Source organism: Leuciscus leuciscus, assembly GCF_965113295.1.
Source record: "Leuciscus leuciscus genome assembly, chromosome: 15".
NCBI lineage: Eukaryota > Metazoa > Chordata > Actinopteri > Cypriniformes > Leuciscidae > Leuciscus > Leuciscus leuciscus.
In genome coordinates this window covers 34,172,424-34,193,233 of record NC_138739.1, presented here as the reverse complement: position 1 = coordinate 34,193,233, position 20,810 = coordinate 34,172,424, and the positions used below count along the sequence as shown (strand labels likewise).

Genomic DNA, 20,810 nt, shown 5'->3' with positions numbered 1-20,810 from the left:
TTGTTGTCGACTTACCCAGTCCATCCAACGCAGTAGAGAATACTCCTCATGTGGATGATGTTGTCGACGACAGTCATGTATGTACTGGCCGGGACAGTGATGTGAGCCAGTCATAATTCCTGGACGATCAGTCTGCCCACAGTCATCCCATACAGCTCCCCACAGACTCGCCAGCTGATGCACACTCACATATTCCCAGTAGAGTAGACTCAGAATCAGTTGAGCCTGTCATTTGCACCCAGCCAAGCTGAGTATTCCCAGACATGACTAGGACTGGTAGGACCATTAAACCTCCAAAGAGATTGATTTGTGAGATGAATGACCAGGTTGTGGAAGATTCAAGGTCTTCAGTGGGTTCTTTTGTTACTTTTGTGAAAAATGTTTTTGCAGTGTAGCCTGAGACTTTATAATGTACATTTGAGTAATTCTGTTCCTGAGTGTCGACAGATATTCTGGAGTTTTTTTGTTTAGCGTCGAGTGAGTCGATAGTTTAAGGCTCAGAGCTGATTGCTGAATGTAGCTTATTTTGCATGGCTTCTAATGCTATTCCTCCGTCCGACTTATTGTGCGTTGTGTAGGGCTGTTTATGTCTTTGTCCGTGATGTCGACATGCTTATCCTGATTCAGCTTGGTTTCCCCATGTGCAGGTAACTGATATTGAATATGATGTTGACTTTTGTTAAAGGAGAACTCTGTAACTCTAGCGAACCTACAGCTGTGGGGGGGCGTATATTTCACAACACAGTCGTAAAAAACACACTTGCGGCGGCCTCCTCCCCCTCTCTACCGCTGCTCATGTGCGTTTGTTTTGATCGGAGCAAGCCAACTGTATCGCGTGGAACTATGTCTACCGAGGTGGGTCATCTGGTAATACATCATACATGCGTGTGTGTTTATGTCGAATTGCCGTAAAGCAATTTGTGTTTCGCGCTCGTTCTCGTTCTAGTTCTCGCTTCTCACGAGACTTCCAATTTCACTTTGCCGGGACGGCAGTGCGCAAGTTGCAAGGTTGGTTTTCCGCCTGGGAACGCTGGGGGGAGCGGGGAAAGTCACCAATATCACCAGAACAGGTTGTTTAACCATCCAAATGATTTCTAGACAGTTTTATTAAGTTAAAAAAGTTACCAAGTTCTCCTTTTGTTAAGTGAAAAATGTATAATGTTAATATTCCGGTGTTGAAGACACAGGTTTTATATACTGTGTTTTCATATAACAGAAATGCCTTAGAAGCTGAAGATTTAATATAATTTAATTTATTTTACATTTTACTGTGAAATAGAAAAAGTATTGTAAAACATGTATCACTGAACTTTTGTAAAAAAATAAATAAAATAAAAACATTCCACTATACGATCACAGTTGAACAAGTTTAATAAAAAAAGAGCAGAACTCTTGATAACTGCTGTGGGCTGTTTATGTCTTTGTCCGTGATGACGACATGCTTATCCTGATTCAGCTTGGTTTCCCCATGTGCAGATGCAGCTTCTCATACACAACACAGTGAGAACGAGCCATAGAGAACCGTTACATCTGCATATTTCTCACCAGCAGAACTGGATGTGCTTCTGCAAGCATATGGAGAGTACGAACACATATTATTATTATTTTTTAAATATCGGCTCCAGCAGCGAAGGACAGAGAGTTAGCTAGGGAGAAAATAGTCAATGTGTAAGTTTAAATTTTAATTACTGTTATACAGTGATGGGTGTAATTAATTACCAAGTAAAATACTGTAATTTTCTGTAATTTAAAGTAAAGTCTGATATAATTGCATTAGACTATAGAACAATTCTGTATATTTAACATACATTTTTAAAAGGTATTTTTAATGTAACCTTCTCCCTCTACACACTTTGGTCAATTCAAGAATAATTCATGCAATTGTATATTGTTTATTTGAAAGCATTAAAAGTGCAGTTTCTTGTCTCTCCTTGTATTGTTCAAGTGGTTGAGGTTGATATGGGATTTAGTAATAAGTAGACCAATACTTTCTAAAGATAGTCATTATTACATTCATCTAATTACACTGTTGAAGATGTCATTTGTAGTTAGTAATACAAGTAACTTCCCTGTTATAATATCAGAGGTGAAACTGGAAGAACAGTGTTATTCAACCTAATTTTAATTTTCATGTGCAATCCTGCAGGCATAAAAGAATGTGGCAGCAGCTGAAAATTCAATATAAAAACATAATTCAATCAAGTAGGGCTTGAGCATATCATGGGTGTAGGCTACCTGACTTTACAAACATTTGACATATTAAATAACTAAATAGCATCCAGTGTCTAGCAGTGCAGCAGCATTTTTGGCTGAGGGATTTCCTGGAGGGATTTCAGAGCCAGTCACTCCCGAAGATCCAAGGGCCTTCATAAAATGTAAGAGGTTTACATACAGTATGTGTTATTTTTTATATAGGCTGTTTTTGATATTTCCATTTATTTTACTTTGGTTTGGGTTTTCTGTTGGTCCCAAAAGATTCTGATGGTAATATCTGTCTTTTGGAGCCTCCTGTCCCAACAGAACCCCAGGCAGTTGTAAGTAGCCTACTCAATACACCAGAAATTATGACAAATAGTGTTATAAAGTGTACTCGACCAAATGCTCATCTTCACAGGACGATGGGGATAAAGAGTTTCTGCTGCCACAGAGAGGCCTACAGAGGTAATGTTAATATTATGTGTCTACACATCAAACAATCTACACATTCAGATTTTTTCACATTTTTATGTGGAGTAGCCTATAGAATCTAAGTTTAAATCTAAGTATAAACGGATATTCTTATCTCTCCCCCCGCCCTCAGAGTGTGGAAGAACAGCAGGAGGACGGTCCATCAACTTCTGGTGCACAGATGAACAGTTCAGTGATTTTCAGTAAATGCCACAGTTTAATTCTGTAGAATTTGTTTAGAACTACATAACTCTAATCTACTACTGTATTTTCAGTTGCCAGTTAAGGAGTTATATAGACTTCAGCAGTAAAAACAGCAATATTTTATTTATTAATAAAAATGTACTGAAAGAATGAATGAGGTGTTTAAACACCGCTTCCTCTTTAAAAAAGGGGAGGAGACCGAAAGAAACTCTGGGATTACCGAAGAAAACCTGCTCCCGACCAGGTTAGGTTCAGAGTAAGTTACCATGGTAACTGACTCTGAGTATAAGTTACCTCTCTTTCAGAAACGGGCTTGTCTTACTCTGCTTTCTCAGGTTTGACATACCTCCCATTCTGAAACAGAAAACATATCTTTTGTAAAGTTTTCTTTTATCGAAGCAGAGACCAGGAGACAGTTGGGATCACGTTCAAACAGAAGAGTTTCTTTATTTGAGCGCGGCTGCGGTTTCGTCCAACATAATCTAAAGTATGTAACGGTACATGGTATCTTATAGGCATTTTAGGAGGAGGGACTTTTGAAGGTGGAGACAAATTCAAACAAAGCATGTAAATGAGTATACAAGAGTTTCCCTCATTTCAAGGTTAACATACATAGTTTTCACTTAACCTCCTTTCTGAAACGGGCCCCTGGTGTGCTGTTGGCAACTAACAACAAACTCTTGTTGTAATTACTATTGTATATACTGTATGTTAATTTGTTTGGCCTTTCTTGTCATTTGTTCATCATCTGCACTTTATATTTGGTGAAACACTGTTTAGTTGTGCTTCTGAAGGCCAGCAAGTGATAGTCGCTCTGACGACTGCTAGAGAATGCTGTGTTTAGCGTCATTGTTAGTGCACTCACATGTGGGCGATTGGTGTTTGAGACCGACTCGGAGCGGGGCGGTTAGGATTGGGAGAATGTTCAGGGGTTTTTTTCTGGTAGAAACCATGTAAGGGAAGTTTCTGGTTATGAGAAAACATTTGGTTTTAGTAAAGTATCCAATATAAACACCCACATAAATATCCAAAAACAAAAAAAAAATCACCTGGAAACTTTCAGTTCTGTTCTCATAGTCTGAATCCTGTTTCCTCTTGTAAATAACTGTCTGCTGAAATTATATCACACACAATATTTGCTGACTCTGACTCCAGCTAGGTCCCCAACACCATGTTACTACATTGTTTTTATTAACACAATAAGATCTTCAAAAACTCAATAAGGAACATGTTTGTCATTGTATAGCACTGAGACAGAACAGAATGAGTCATCAATTTTTTCTCAAGAGGAATATGATGGGAAAAAAACATAAGCACTGCGGAAAATACAGCTGATGCAACACAAATATTAAAGGTCATTATATTTACACTGTCTGCTTCTCCTGTATCTTCTGCTTAGTTTTTAGTGGATTTGTTTCCTGTTTCCTATCATTTACATACAGCAGCATTCAGGCTGGAGGATCACTAGTTGGTCAAACACTTATTGTATTTAGATTTGAACTTTTGTATATATTAATCAACCAGGTTTACACTATTGATCAACAGTCTCCTGTTCAGAATAAGGGTTTGTGATGAAACAAGTGTATTTTCCTACATCAGGTTGTTGAGTTTGTGTGAGAAGATATTTCTCTCAGAAACTCATCAGGGAAAGTTTCAGTTCTGTTCTTGTACTCCGGGTCCAGACACTAAATAATTATCCTCAAATATACTATACACAATCATGTCATAATTGTCTCTCCAGTGTACATCAGTGTCTTGAAGTTTCAGATCATGTTCAGTGGAAGAACACGGCAGGAGAACAGAACCACCAATAACAGCCTCTACTGTTTCCTGCAGAGACACTGAAACAACACAAACTGTCCAAACACAAGACTGACATTACTTCATGTGGCCTGAATTTGACTATTAAATGAGTTGTTCAGATGTTCACCTTTGTTTATCAGCACTGGAAACACACAGATGAAACGGAAACAGTGTAAGTTCCTGTAACTCGAGCAGTAAATCATGATACTAGTAATAATGACAGTCAAAGTTTGATTCCCACACAGACGGGATAAGATGTCCTTGTTGTTAAATTATCTCATGTTGTCAGTGATGATAGTGATCACTATATTTAAATAGAAACATGGTCTGGACTGTTTATAAGCTATTTTAACTATAGTGAGATCCGGCTCACTAGTTGGTGTTTAACAGGTTTTACTAATGAGGACATTTTTTGAATAGTGAAGGACATTCTGGACGTCATCTTCAACATTTCTCTGAATGATGTCTTATCAATGCTGCCATTGAGTCTTAATATATTATTATGTATTGACTTTATTATCACTGTAAGAGCAGGACAACATTTCAGAGCTTCCAATAACATCCTCATTCTGACCTAGAGAAAAATGACCAAGAGAGAATTGAAAACAATAGGGAAATACAGCCTGACCTTTTCATGAATTTGCCTTTCAAATGGGCTCAAAATCTTCCTTATAGTTCCTATCTCTTGTTTTCATCCTGACAGACTGTAAAAGAGACTGTATTCTCTGATGGGAGGAGAGATTCAGAGATTCAGGATTGTTGTCAGACTAGATGTGTGAGTGAGTGCGCAGGTATAGTGTGTCCCATATACACCGTCATGTCTTGGTTTTGTTTATTATTACCAGTTACATCCTCATTCTGATCATTCTTACAGAGAAACTGAGAGAGACATTTTTTATGCAAAAAGTACACAATGATTTGTTTTTTTATTTAAATGTTGTTTGGGTTTAATATTATTGTCCTGTTTCACTAGTTACTCTTATCATGACATGAACTCACAAACCTGTCAGCCAGGTTTGCATTTCTCTTCTTTTTTACTTTAAAGGAGAACTCTGTAACTCTAGCGAACTCTAGTCACTTCTTTGCTGATTTTCCCTTTTGTTGTCGCATGTTTTCCCCACGAGCTCCCCCTACAGCTGTGGGGGGGCGTATATTTCACAACACAGTCGTAAAAAACTCACTTGCGGCGGCCTCCTCCCCCTCTCTACCGCTGCTCATGTGCGTTTGTTTTGATCGGAGCAAGCCAACTGTATCGTGTGGAACTATGTCTACCGAGGTGGGTCATCTGGTAATACATCATACATGCGTGTGTGTTTATGTCGAATTGCCGTAAAGCAATTTGTGTTTCGCGCTCGTTCTCGTTCTAGTTCTCGCTTCTCACGAGACTTCCAATTTCACTTTGCCGGGACGGCAGTGCGCAAGTTGCAAGGTTGGTTTTCCGCCTGGGAACGCTGGGGGGAGCGGGGAAAGTCACCAATATCACCAGAACAGGTTGTTTAACCATCCAAATGATTTCTAGACAGTTTTATTAAGTTAAAAAAGTTACCAAGTTCTCCTTTAATATTGTATATATTATAGCATTTTGTAGTGTGATTTTGTAGTATATGATCAAAATACTTTGATGCCTATTGCCATCATACTGTTTCTGAATAGGCATTCAGTTTGATTGTTCTTAAATAGTTTGCAGAGCTGTGACCTGATGCCAGTATCTGATGCGTTACATTTACTCATAAGAAGAGTGTTGATGTGGAAACTCTGAGCATCAGGATGTTTGTGATATACACACACATGAGAAAAGCCCAATCCCATGTGTTTATTGTGATGTTCTTGTGCTGAGATACAGCTGGGCCCTTAGAGAACATTCAAACCCTCACAGGTCCCTCAGAGAGACCCAGTGAACTGCCTAAACACACCAAGCTTCTTCAGGAAGGGGTTAGTTGTGATGAGGAGACACTGGTGTTCAGACACTGTCGGTGATTCTCATTTCTTATTTGTGAATCCTCGCGTCTCAGCTCCACTCACAGAAACACCTGTGTGTCCTCGCTCATGATTCTTCAGGAACACCTGTTTGTCCTCGCTCATGATTCCTCAGGAACACCTGTGTATCCTCGCTCATGATTCTTCAGGAACACCTGTGTGTCCTCACTCATGATTCTTCAGGAACACCTGTGTATCCTCACTCATGATTCCTCAGGAACACCCGTGTATCCTCGCTCATGATTCTTCAGGAACACCTGTGTATCCTCGCTCATGATTCTTCAGGAACACCTGTGTGTCCTCACTCATGATTCTTCAGGAACACCTGTGTGTCCTCGCTCATGATTCCTCAGGAACACCTGTGTATCCTCGCTCATGATTCCTCAGGAACACCTGTATGTCCTCGCTCATGATTCCTCAGGAACACCTGTGTATCCTCGCTCATGATTCCTCAGGAACACCTGTATGTCCTCGCTCATGATTCCTCAGGAACATCTGTGTGTCCTCATTCATGATTCCTCAGGAACACCTGTGTATCCTCGCTCATGATTCTTCAGGAACACCTGTGTATCCTCGCTCATGATTCTTCAGGAACACCTGTGTGTCCTCACTCATGATTCTTCAGGAACACCTGTGTGTCCTCGCTCATGATTCCTCAGGAACACCTGTGTATCCTCGCTCATGATTCCTCAGGAACACCTGTATGTCCTCGCTCATGATTCCTCAGGAACACCTGTGTATCCTCGCTCATGATTCCTCAGGAACACCTGTATGTCCTCGCTCATGATTCCTCAGGAACATCTGTGTGTCCTCATTCATGATTCTTCAGGAACACCTGTGTATCCTCGCTCATGATTCTTCAGGAACACCTGTGTGTCCTCACTCATGATTCTTCAGGAACACCTGTGTGTCCTCGCTCATGATTCCTCAGGAACACCTGTGTATCCTCGCTCATGATTCCTCAGGAACACCTGTATGTCCTCGCTCATGATTCCTCAGGAACACCTGTGTATCCTCATTCATGATTCCTCAGGAACATCTGTGTGTCCTCATTCATGATTCCTCAGGAACATCTGTGTGTCCTCATTCATGATTCCTCAGGAACACCTGTATGTCCTCGCTCATGATTCCTCAGGAACATCTGTGTGTCCTCGCTCATGATTCCTCAGGAACACCTGTATGTCCTCGCTCATGATTCCTCAGGAACATCTGTGTGTCCTCATTCATGATTCCTCAGGAACACCTGTGTATCCTCGCTCATGATTCCTCAGGAACACCTGTATGTCCTCGCTCATGATTCCTCAGGAACATCTGTGTGTCCTCGCTCATGATTCCTCAGGAACACCTGTATGTCCTCGCTCATGATTCCTCAGGAACATCTGCGTGTCCTCATTCATGATTCCTCAGGAACACCTGTGTATCCTCGCTCATGATTCCTCAGGAACACCTGTATGTCCTCGCTCATGATTCCTCAGGAACATCTGTGTGTCCTCACTCATGATTCTTCAGGAACACCCGTGTATCCTCGCTCATGATTCTTCAGGAACACCTGTGTGTCCTCGCTCATGATTCCTCAGGAACACCTGTGTATCCTCATTCATGATTCCTCAGGAACACCTGTTTGTCCTCACTCATGATTCCTCAGGAACACCTGTGTATCCTCGTTCATGATTCCTCAGGAACACCTGTGTATCCTCATTCATGATTCCTCAGGAACACCTGTTTGTCCTCACTCATGATTCCTCAGGAACACCTGTGTATCCTCGTTCATGATTCCTCAGGAACACCTGTGTATCCTCATTCATGATTCCTCAGGAACACCTGTATGTCCTCGCTCATGATTCCTCAGGAACATCTGTGTGTCCTCATTCATGATTCCTCAGGAACACCTGTGTGTCCTCATTCATGATTCCTCAGGAACACCTGTTTGTCCTCACTCATGATTCCTCAGGAACATCTGTGTGTCCTCATTCATGATTCCTCAGGAACACCTGTGTGTCCTCATTCATGATTCCTCAGGAACACCTGTTTGTCCTCACTCATGATTCCTCAGGAACACCTGTTTGTCCTCACTCATGATTCCTCAGGAACACCCGTGTATCCTCGTTCATGATTCCTCAGGAACACCTGTGTATCCTCGCTCATGATTCCTCAGGAACACCTGTATGTCCTCACTCATGATTCCTCAGGAACACCTGTGTATCCTCGCTCATGATTCCTCAGGAAGCTTCCTCGCTCCTCATCCTTTGTGGTGCGATAAGAGAACGGTGATTTCCTTCAAGATGGCCGAGTACGATCAGTTTCCGGGTCACAGGTTGGAGGACGTAGGAACGAGGAAACATCAATTTGAGTATTGAGAAGCACCCTGAATTTATCTAAATGTGTGAACTAAATTAAACTTATATACCACTGATGTGCTGTTTTTTGTTGTTTAAACCAGAAACCACATTTCTGCTTTCACACTTTGGATAAAATCATAAGCCAAATGAATAAATGTAAATGCAAAACATTAGGTTTTAGTAAAAAGTATAAGATTATAAATATCCGAACAACTTTGACAGATGCATTATTTCATCAAAACAATTTATTGGGTCTTGATCATAATAAGATCATGCAAATACAATGAAACTATGCTCCTTGTTTCCTCGGTTTATACATGAGAATATGTTAAACACTTCACAGTTCCTGCAAATAAAACAATATTTTCAAGATGAAAGTTTACATAATTGTTAAGGCAGCAACATATTGACAGACTCACTTGTCTTTTAACCAAAAATTTTACTTTTCAAGATCTCATTCAGTTAATAAGAATTCAGTGCATAAGGCAAGAATATAGCAGCACAAAAGTTGTGGCAGCAAAAGGGAAACACCACCTCCTCCACTGTTTTAGCGCTAAAGCTCATGCAATTGCTACCGGTACACCAAGCTTTACAGTTGTGTCATGTACCAAATGCTTTTTATTTTTTTATTATCAGTTATTACGGATTCATGTGTTCAACCTCATAAGCGTCTGAACCCATGCCTTGTCTGTCTGCCCTACGACTGCTTGAGGATTTTTTTCTCAAGTAAACAATGACTATAACTATAACTATAATTCCAGATGCAATGCCAACCCAGAGCCAAAGCGATGATGTTTCCATACTGTCTGGTTCTGTTTCTCCTTGGTTTTCTTGTTCAGTCGATATGGTTTCTTTTTCTGCTGCCGATTCTGCAACAAAAAAGTATAACAGGAATCTTTACCTCACAGTGATAAAGATAACAGACCAGCCTATAATTTATATACAGCATCTGAAACATCACTAGCGGACTTCAAATATGGGATCAACTTCTTGCCTTGTATAGATTTCAAAGCAAACAACTTTAAAGGTGACATATTATGGCCATTTTCACAAGATGCAGTATAAATATTTGGTGTCCCCAGAATGTGTCTGTGAAATTTCAGCTCAAAATACCCCCCAGATCATTTATTAGAGCTTGTCAAAGTTGCCGCTTTTTGGGTGTGAGCAAAAACGCACCTTTTGTGTGTGTGTGTGTGTGTGTGTGTGTGTGTGTGTGTGTGTGTGTGTGTGTGTGTGTGTGTCCCTTTAAATGCAAATGAGCTGTGGCTCCCCGCCTCCGTTCAGAAGACGATCGATCCTTTACACGAGCTTCGGATACTCTGGCAATAACACGTGAATAATCTCACTCGTCCAAAATCTCAGAAATAACCAGTACTGGAGTGCAGCCTTATCGAGAGACTCAGGATGAGGTTCAACTTTTAGACTGCCTGGACGTTTCTGAATAGTTAGTGGATACATCATGTAGTGTGTGTTACATCAATTCATCTCATCGACTTGCATACGTCATGTTTAACTTTTACACAAGTTGACACAGTTCCCTGAGGTCTTTATAAGACAGCTGTGATTTTTTTTTTTTTTTTTGCCATTGCGTTAGAACCGGTTACACTGTTGAAAACCAAACGTGCAGCTTAAGGGGCGGGAATATTATAATAAAATCCTCTTCCTATGTCAGAAAAGGAGGGAATCTGATTGGCTTATTTTTTGACATGCATGCAGAAAAAGGCTGACCAAAACAACGTTTCTGGGTTGTCACTTTTTATGTTTTCTGGGTTGGTAGATGCACCGGGGACCCAAATATAGCACTGAAAAACAGATTTTCATGATATGTCCCCTTTAATTAAATTAAAAACTTCATGCCCTAATGCACTAGTTTTACACACCCATAATGATCAGCTTTACAGTCTTCTGTTCAGATGAGTGTGTGATGTAGCAAGTGTATTCTCCAGCATCCGCAGAAATAAGTTTGTGGAGTTTGATGGAGAAGTTTCCTCTCTCATACTCCTCTGGAAAAGTTTCGGCTCTGTTCTTATACTCTGAATCCTGTTTCTCTAGTGAATTACTGCTGGGAATTATATCATACACAATCTTGCTGCCATTGTGTCTCCAAAACACATCTTCAAGTTTAAGATCATGTTTAGTGGAAGAACACGGCAGGAGAACAGAACCACCAATAACAGCCTCTACTGTTTCCTGCAGAGACACTGAAACAACAGAAACTTTAATTCTAAACGTACTTTAACAGTCAGATGCATTAATTTATCTTTCAAATGTAGTTTGTTTAAGTGCTTACCTTTGTTTATCAGCACCGCAAACACACAGATGAAGCCACAACTGCAGAAACAGAAAAACAAGTTGGTTTAACTTCCTGGTTCAACTTGAATAGTACGGTACAAACACTAAAGTCATGAGTTTGATTCCCACATAACACACATAATAAAGGTAAGATGTACAGTAATATAGGATAGTGTGTCCCTCCCATACTTAGTTTTATTACTGATCACAGATGTCACTAAATTCATCTCTAAATATGTTACAAACTGGCAGTAAATGTTCTTAACGGGACAACTTCACCCTTCTTATCCTATTGGTAAAACCTTGAACTCACTACAAATAAAACTACTATCAACTAAAACTCCCTGCATATGTACCAAAAAAATTTTTTTTTTAAATAATGTGCTATTGCTAACTGCTCTTAATCAAAATAATAGTTACAGCAGATAAACTATGCATACAAACTTTATAACCATTAATCAACCGATTCATGTTTAATGTTTTAACAACACTTAAAATATTTCCTTTTTAATTCTAGTTTAAATAAAGCATTTGACAACCAAAACACAGCAGGACGAACACGAGCAACAAGCTAAACCAGGCCTTCACTGCTGAGAAGTACATGTGTGTGCAAATAGCGTTTCATTCTGCATTCAGCAAACATACCTGATCATCATGGTGGAACAATATTATCAAAATATGTTTTATTTGACTTTATTGCATAAAAATACTTTTTTAATTAGGGTGAAATACTACTTTTTCAACAGAAACTATCGTAACTCTTCAGCTTCCGTACGCCAAGCGTTCGGCGTATGACATCAGACGTAAGTGACGTCAACAGAAATCACGTGAATGATCAGACATGCGCAGATATTCGTTCATCTTAAATATACTTGGTAGGCTATTCTCAAGACTCATGATCTTTTGCTGAATTTTCACCATTATTAATATCATAATGTTTCTGATCTTAGTCATTGAATCTCTAATCATCTGTCAGTCATATATACACATTAATTCATCAATAAAAGGTATGACAAAAGCTTTTTATTTCATCTTTATCGTTTATTTAATTTAATTTAATTTTTATTAACGTTTATCGTTTATTTATCATTTTCATTGGTTAGACTAGACTGTAAAAAAATATCTCGTTAAATTTATAATAAAAAGTGGCAGCTGTGTTTAACAGAAATTCGCCATAAGAAAATACAGTGACAATGTTCCAGTTTAACAGGATGCCAACCTTATATTGCATTAAGTTATACAATGTTAATATACCTACTTTAACTTTCAAAATTTGCCTTTACTTTAAAATGTACCAATAACCACCATAATAATACAGGTAGCAAAATAGAAATGGTCTATTAATAAAACATGATTAATACTCATATAGATGGTGCAGCATCAAACACAAATACAAAACACCATCAGGGTAACACACAACACTAAAATAATGCAAGAAACATTTATTAATTTACATCAAATGTCACTCAAAACACACCAATGTACATTACTGATAATAATTTTTTTTTTTTTTTTTTTAAATCATGTGACGTGTAATGACTTGAATGTTCTTTTACTGTTTTTACTCCCTTACTTATCTGGTAATTCACAGTTTTTACTTTCCAAAACCATACATTTATTTTACTGTAAAATTACATATAATTTGATGTTTAAAAACATTTTAAAAATTACATATAATTTGGTGTTTAAAAACATAAAAAAACCCAGTTTTTTTTCTATTAATATTCTATAAATATTGTGCTAGTTTCACTGAAAAAGAATCAAGTTTGACGTATAATAATAAAAATAAGCTGGTCTTTTCAGGAGGATGCTTTACTCGTCCTTCTGTCTGATGTGACGTCTGATCCAGTATTAGTGAAATGAACAGCAGTAAATGAGTAAATGTTCTCAGACTTACATGAGTATCTGAGTGAAGCTTCTCTCTTAAACTCCTCTGAGAAAACACTGTGTTCTGGATCCTGATCCTCAACTGAAACATTTCTCTGAATGATGTCTCATATATTCCTGCTGTCACTGAGTCTTTACTGTCATGTCTTGACTTTAACACTGTAAGAGCAGGACAAGAACGCAGAGCTTCCAGTGACATCCTCTCTGACCTACAGAAGAAAAAAGAAAGAGAGAGAATTGAAGTTATCAAGGAAATACAGCCTGGCTTTTAAAAATGGTTTTCAAAACTGAATTCACATATTAATCTTCTACAACAAGATATTACCTGTTTCTTTTTCATATTTGGTCTCAATCCAGAAAGATCTTCCTCACAGTTCCTCTCTCTTGTTTTCATCCTGACAGACTGAACAATCTCTGAGAGACTGAGGCTGATATTCTCTGATGAACTGATGGGAGGAGGAAGAGACTGATGGGAGGAGAAACTAGGGTACAAGTATTATGTTTTGTTTATTCATTTAACTAATAAGAGAGAAAGCAAAAGCTCACAGTCTTGCAATGAACTTTCAAACTTTGTTTTTAAACATACAGTATCAGCCCCATCTCTCATATTCTCTACAGATTTCTGGTGCTGAGATCCGTCTGGGGCCTCCAGGAGCCACCAAACACCATGTAGGTTCAGTTGCATGTTGCTTGTTTTAATTGAACTTTTTTTTTAATTCATTGGCACACGTACATTACATTAGTTTTGCTGTATACATTTCTTTACATTATTAAAATGTTAATAGATTCAAGTGGCTTTATTGTAATGGTAAAAGCTTTACATTGCCATACATATTACACACAATAAAAAAATAAAATAAAGGATACAATAATAACAATGAGACATAAAAGGCACAAAAGTGCACAATGATTTTTGTTGTTATGTAAATGTTATTCAGTGTTGATGTTATTGTCCTCTTTTGTCATGGCCACCAGGTTTGCATTTCTCTTCTTATTGAAATATTCTTCTGTATTGTATGTATTAGCATTTTGTTTTGTTTGTAGCATATTGTTCTGTATATTTTTTTAGTATGTGGACAAAAAGCTTTTGATGCCTATAATCATCACACTGTTTCTGAAATACACACAGGCATTCAGTGTGACTGTCCTTCAAGAGGTTTGTCCTGATGCCAGTATCTGATGTGTTTCATTCAGTCCTGCTTGATGTGGAAAATTCAAACTTAACACAGCTCTTCACATCATGTGCAGACACAATAAATGTAATATGTTTCCTCTGCTGCCCTCAAGAGGCTGCCATTGTTATTTGTCCACCATATAAACCCAATGGATCCCTCAGATACTATTCAAAATAACCTTATAAACCCTACAAGGTAACTCTACGATTTGCTCATTTGAAGCAGGACTTGCTACAATCTTGGAAGTGAAGTCAAATGGCATGTCTCACTGAGGGTTGATGGATCTGCTGTATAAATATGTTTGGCATATTAATATGATAGTTTTAAGACAGTTGTTTATAACTTTTGCTTCACTGCACCAGTAGGAAATATTATTATACATTTTCAAACATTAATTTTGGCATTAATTGAAATAGGCTAATACAGTGAGATTTTTTGTATGAACAAAAAGTCTGACACCAGTCTTCAGTTTTACAAAAAAACTTCTATTGTGTTTTTGTATTAGCTATGAGACAAAGCTACTGAAGCCTGTTCTGTTCTGTTAGTGATCTGTCTAGTTCCTAAATACTATAAGTTCAGTTCGTTTAGTCTCTTTTATTGTTGCTTTGGCACCATGATGCTGAAGTTATAAACATTGTTACAAGAAGACATTCTGTGTGACAAGGCCGAACGTTTTCAGTTTTCAGCACACAAGTAAGAATTAGCCTGGGATCAGTGTATTGTCAGCAGCAACTCTCATTGTGGGAGACCGGGGCTGCATCCGAAACCGCATACTTCCCTACTATATAGTAGGGAAAAACAGTATGCGAGGAAATAAGCATATCCGAATCCGTATCCATAAAAGAGTAGGCTAGAATTACCTGGGTGTCATACTAATTCTCGCTAGATTTGGACGTGCGTATACTTTTAGTGCGTTCGAATATCCCTACTTTCCTACTATATAGTAGGAGAAAACAGTGCGTGAAAGGAGCAGTATGTCCGAAACATCAGTACTCATCAAAGAGTAGGCGAGAAGTTCCCGGATTACTTAATGCTTCTGCCCAGATTCTGAAGCACCATCGATCGATACTTTTCTATCAGGAGGCCACGGGAGAGGATCATTATCGAACATCGCGGAGATCAGCGTGGTGTTTTCAGATGTGAGTAAACACGGTTCCTTGTGTTAAAATCGCATGTGTTGAACTACTGTAATCTGTTGAATTTGAAATAAAAATATAAAGTAAGATAATTTTTTTTTACTTCTTATACAGAAATCAAATGACATTGTGCTGTTAAAATGACTGCTTTTGTATAATGTTTGTGCCTTTTTGTAGGATCTGAAATCTCTGCAGACTGGTGTGAGCACTGAGGATGAGGAGCCCAGAGCTGAATCCTGGAAATGGTGCCATGATGGATGAGACCCTCCATCACTCCACTGGGCCTTACGAGACCCTCCATCACTCCACTGGGCCTTACGAGACCCTCCATCACTCCACCGGCCCTTATTGCCTCAGATTGTGAAGCACAGCGCCTCACGCAACAACCTCTGGCACGAAGGCACAGCTCACCTCTGGCTGTGAAGAAAATAGAGCACCAGTGTGTTTTCAGCATGCCAAAGGCTCGCTCTACTCGCTCACAGGAGTGTTTTCTGTTGACAGGTTCTGTTCAGGCTCTCTGTATGAGGTGATGAGGGAGACGGTGCACTCAGACAAGCCTAGATGTCCCTTTCCCATCCGTGATCAGATTCCAGTCTGACTGCAGCAGTGAGGGACGTGATGGACGGCAGAGACAGGTGAAGGTGGGAACGGTGGTCAGCTGATTCATCACAATAAAGCTGCAGAATGAGAACAGCTGTGTTGAGATGGCAGTAGAATGTGGGGCTCACCGCCTGTAAATATGTGATTGTTAGAAGCATAAGTTTGAATAAAGCTTTGTTTCATGTGTTGTTGACTTGTATAGATATATTTATTTATTTTGATGGTTACTTTTTTAAAATATATTTTACTCATTTATTCATGTTTCTTATTGTTGTCAGTAAATAAAATATAATTAATTTCATTAAATAATGCATTACTGTAATTCATTGCTTGACTGAAAATTGAGATGTGTTTACTGCAATTATCTAGTGTAGTCATGCATAGCTATGTCATATGACAAAACAAATATCAGGTATTACTATTGGTCAGCATTTATTATTATTATTGTGCATAAGTGTTTGGGTTGGCTAGCAATGCAATTAATTTTGGGGTAATCTTAATTTTTGAGTGATGTTTACATTTTCACAGAATAAAATCAACAGTTTTCTCCAAAGGTGAGATCTTCGAGCAGCTGCCCGTCTCCTTTGTACAGACATTACAAACGCTGAGGAAAACCATTCTACGTGGGGCTGTCGAGTTACTGATGTTAGTGCACCTGTCGCTCATATCATTTTGTCATTGCAGAACTTATAGTTACATAAAGATCAGGGAAAGATACCTTTGTTGTATCTTTCAACAATAATGACAATAAAAAATATATAAAAAAACAGAAAACATAAATATCATGGGTTTGTGTACATCATAGTATAAGATTATATACACAGAGGAAAAAAGCACAATGACAAAATATCTTTTAATTATTCATCTTAATACATAAAGAAAATTCAACAAGAAAAAGAGGAAAACAATGGATATTTAAGTGACTTTTGCTTGTGGGTGAACATTTTTGCATATAAAATGACGAAATTAACAACATATTCAAGAGATGATGATTTGGGGGTTTCTTAATAAAAATTATATCTTTAAGGATAAAACTGTAGGTTAAAAATATAAGAACTTAAATCAACCCATAATGTATTGGTTATACTACAGTCACAAAATAGGCAGCTGTGACCACAATGAGCAAGTTTCATCAATAGATATATTACAGATAGATGGGTTAAACCTGTTGCTCATATCTTTTAAGTTGTTGCGCTTGTGATAACGTCGTACGTCACATGATAACGAAACATGGCGGATGATGTACGGATTGCATGCAAGGGGGTAATCCAGCATCTGGAAAGGGTACCTTCAATGGGGGCATCCATTGGCTAAAAAGCCATCACCTGCTGTTAGCATTCCATTGACTGCCATTCATTTTGGCGGCACTTTGACAGCGAATAACTTTACATCTGAGGCGTTTAAAGACTCTATTTGTCCATTGTTTATTTCTAAAGAAGTAAATGTGGATAGGAGCAGGCTTCACTCAATGTGTATAATTGTCAACTTTAAGAGTGCTGGCCTAGATAATTGTAATACATAAAGTGGGAGAGAGGCTGCACTATGCTTAAATATATTTGTATTTTTATTTGCACAGACGCGTTTTGGCGCGTGCCTTCTTCAGTGGCACACTAAAGAAACAATGTATGAAAGGCTCCATTACCTTGTATCTTACGTTATTGCCCCGGAGAAGCCGTTTTTGTGAAAATAGGGTAACAATTGCGTCATAACCACGCGACTCTCTGTCGTACAGTAGAGTAATTACCATAGACAGTAAAAGAAATGGACACAGCGACCCCATTGGATTCAACGGAGAAAAGTGAAGTCAATTAGAAGCTCTCACTTCCTGATGGCTGAGCGTACTGCGCAGACTCAAACTGAGCTTGACGACGTGAGCAACCTGTCTGTCTTCTAGTAGCTGTGCCAAGAGAAATATGAATCATTCCCTTCCGAAACTTGCAGAGACGGAGAGTGTGAGTAGGAGGTGTCCATGAGCTAGGAGCAGGAGAAACTTTAGCTAAGTATTCTGATTAATTATTTTGTAATTTTGCCTCCACGTCCCCCCGATAGCCCGAGCTTCTCCTCCTGTCCATACGGTAATCTCTCTACTGTGCGATAGAGAGTCGCATGGTTATGGCGCAATTGTTAGCCTATTTTTACAAAAGCTGCTTCTACGGGGCCATAACGTAAGATACAAGGTAATGGAGCCTTTTATACATTTTCATGTTTCTTTAGAAATAAATAATGGACAAATGGAGTCTTTAAACGCCTCAGATGTAAAGTTATTCGCTGTCAAAGTGACACCAAAATGAAGGGGAGTCAATGGAATGCTTACAGCAGGTGATGGTCTGCTAGCCAATGGCGGCCCCCGGGGAAGCTTCAGTTTCCGGCTGATGGATTACACCCTTGGAAATTAATAGTGATGTGACGTTCGGCACCGAGCTCCGAAACTTGTATAAAAAAACAAACGAAACATCTCACAGTGAAGCAGTGTATCGGAGCTTGATTCGTTTTTCCATAACCACGTGATCTTTGACGTCCGAAGCTTCGTTTCTACACACAGTCATGTGACTGCTTCATATTCAGAATCAGATTCGAAAATAGCGTGAACCCCTTGAGCAGGTTTCGAGTGTCATGCCCTTTGGTAGTAGTAAATAAAAAAAGAAATAGACTTAGCCCTCACACTGTTGAACAATTCCTGTTCCTTAAAGGGATACTCTACCGTTTTTTCATATTAAACTATGTTATTCCCTTAACTAAGACGAGTTGATACATACCTCTCTCGTCTCAGTGCGTGCACTAAATCCCTCTGTCTTGCGGCGAAACTTTGTTAGCCCAGTTCATTTAATATGGGCCAAGCAGAGAAGCTACCAAACACCTCCACGTTTTCCCTATTTAAATACAGTTACTCGCGAAGTGTAACTCGACCTAGGACGGTGACACAAAACAAAACGTTGCGCTTTTCTAAGCGTGTAAAATGGATAACTATATTGTATGGCGGAATACCATAGTGCTTGTAAGCACTTCGACTTCGGCGCAGTAATATCTTCACTCGTGAAAAATCCTCTCACCGGCCCCCGCTTCCTCTAGTGAAGATATTACAGCGCCAAGTCGAAGTGCTTTATATATATATATATGACTGAGGCAAAAAGTTTGTGAATAAGGCTGCATTTGTTGATCAAAGCAGATTCATAAAAATGGTTTCTGTACACGTTAATTTGTCCCATTTATTTAAATTTAATTTTTTCATATGTTTGTTCATAAATTGTGTAAGAACTACATCAACACTAACACATGAATTATGAGGATTAATTTATTGCTTTGCGGTTTACAGAGCACAAAGTGTTTTATTACATGAAACAATAAAAAAAAATGGATGGGTCTTCTGGGACAGAAAGACAGCTTTTCCACCTTTTGACCACAAGATGTCGTAGTTTACAACCGTTTGCAACGTGTTGAAAAGCTTCGAGTAATGAACCATTTTACAATACAGTCGAGGGGGAAAGCCCGGGTGCTTCACAAAGCTTCATTTCACCATCACTAGAAATTACCGTGTAGACAGGAGGAGAAGCTCGCGGGCAATCGGGGGGACATGGAGGCAAAATGACAAAATAATGAATCAGATTACTTACCAAAAGTTGCTCCTGCTCCTAGCTCATGGACACCTCCTACTCACACTCTCCGTCTCTGCAAGATTCGGTAGGGAATGATTCAGATTTCTTTGGCACAGCTACTAGAAGACTTACAACTGTCAGACAGGTAGTTGCTCACGTCACATCTACGTCGTCAAGCTCAGTTTGAGTCTGCGCAGTACGGTCAGCCATCAGGAAGAGAGTGCTTACTGCTTCTAATTGACTTCACTTTTCCGACTTTTCTCTGTTGAAGTCTATGGGGTCGCTGTGTCCATTTCTTTTACTGTCTATGCGATTTCCTCGATCTGTTGGCGAAAATAGAAATACACAATTTTAGCCTATATGAATTATACCGGGGCACCATGGTCATCATCGGGTATGTTTACGATTTTTTAATGAAATTCTGTATTTACAAAATGCATCGTATCCCGGAAATGCCGCAATTCGTAACTTACAACCTGAAGTCCTGATGTATAAACCAAGCGGCAACATTATAATCTGAAAAATGAAGCCTACCCGGAAGTGCAAAAAACTGCAATACATCGAAAATCCGCTAGGGGAAGGTCCCAAAAGGGAGCAAATGTCCATAGACCCCCATGTTAAAATGTCCGTTTTCACAGCATAAATTCATGTTTTTACAGGTTGGTCCCATGGACTTTTATTGTATTTTTCGATAGGTTCCGAGTGCCTGACAACTGTGAGGGGGGTGAATTTTTTTCTAACTCGTTAGTTTAGATCGTATTTAGATATAAAATGTATGACAAATAAGGGCGCGATTGACAGCTTGATTGACAGCTGACAACGAGCATAGGCTGCGCCGAGTGGAATTCCTGAAATTTGACGTCTCGGCCATGATCTGACACAACACATCATACCTGTAAGTTATCCTTTCTGAACATTTGTATTGAAATATGGCGCCGCCCATACCCCCCATAAACGGCCTCAAAACCGTTCTTCAGAAGTCTATGGGTGACGTCACAGACGCTTTGTCCATATTTTTTACAGTCTATGGTATAAACGCGCGTATGAACATTTGGCCTAGTTTGTTTTGTTAATCATCTGCTGTTTGAAGATAGAATCAACAGGAAAACCCTTTAAGGCATATATTAAACATGGATT

General features: G+C 39.0%; 2 protein-coding genes across 6 annotated transcripts in view; one reads left to right on the top strand and one right to left on the bottom strand.

Moving 5' to 3' along the window:
• Positions 1–3,599: 3,599 nt before the first annotated feature.
• Positions 3,600–13,625, bottom strand: LOC309475324 (T-lymphocyte activation antigen CD86-like). Of its 5 annotated transcripts, XR_014197603.1 has the most exons (5): positions 13,495–13,625; positions 13,180–13,378; positions 11,281–11,321; positions 10,871–11,191; positions 9,217–9,859 (listed from the first exon to the last, which is right to left on the bottom strand). XR_014197603.1 is itself a non-coding variant. In XM_082138053.1 (4 exons), exons 1-4 carry the CDS (start codon positions 11,936–11,938, stop codon positions 9,630–9,632), a joined length of 603 nt encoding a protein of 200 aa, XP_081994179.1. In that variant the 5' UTR covers positions 11,939–12,333; the 3' UTR covers positions 9,217–9,629. The 5 variants fall into 5 exon arrangements, 1 of the variants encoding a protein (XP_081994179.1); XR_014197602.1 differs by lacking the exons at positions 9,217–9,859; positions 10,871–11,191 and adding an exon at positions 3,600–4,712; XR_014197604.1 differs by lacking the exon at positions 10,871–11,191.
• A 6,012-nt stretch (positions 13,626–19,637) lies between these two features.
• LOC309475515 (V-set domain-containing T-cell activation inhibitor 1-like) overlaps positions 19,638–20,810 on the top strand; it is a 76,414-nt gene continuing 75,241 nt past the window's right edge. Inside the window, exon 1 of the mRNA XM_082138336.1 lies at positions 19,638–20,067. Within this exon, the coding sequence (XP_081994462.1) occupies positions 20,054–20,067 (14 nt within the window). The 5' untranslated portion in view covers positions 19,638–20,053. The remainder of the gene's footprint in view (positions 20,068–20,810) is intronic.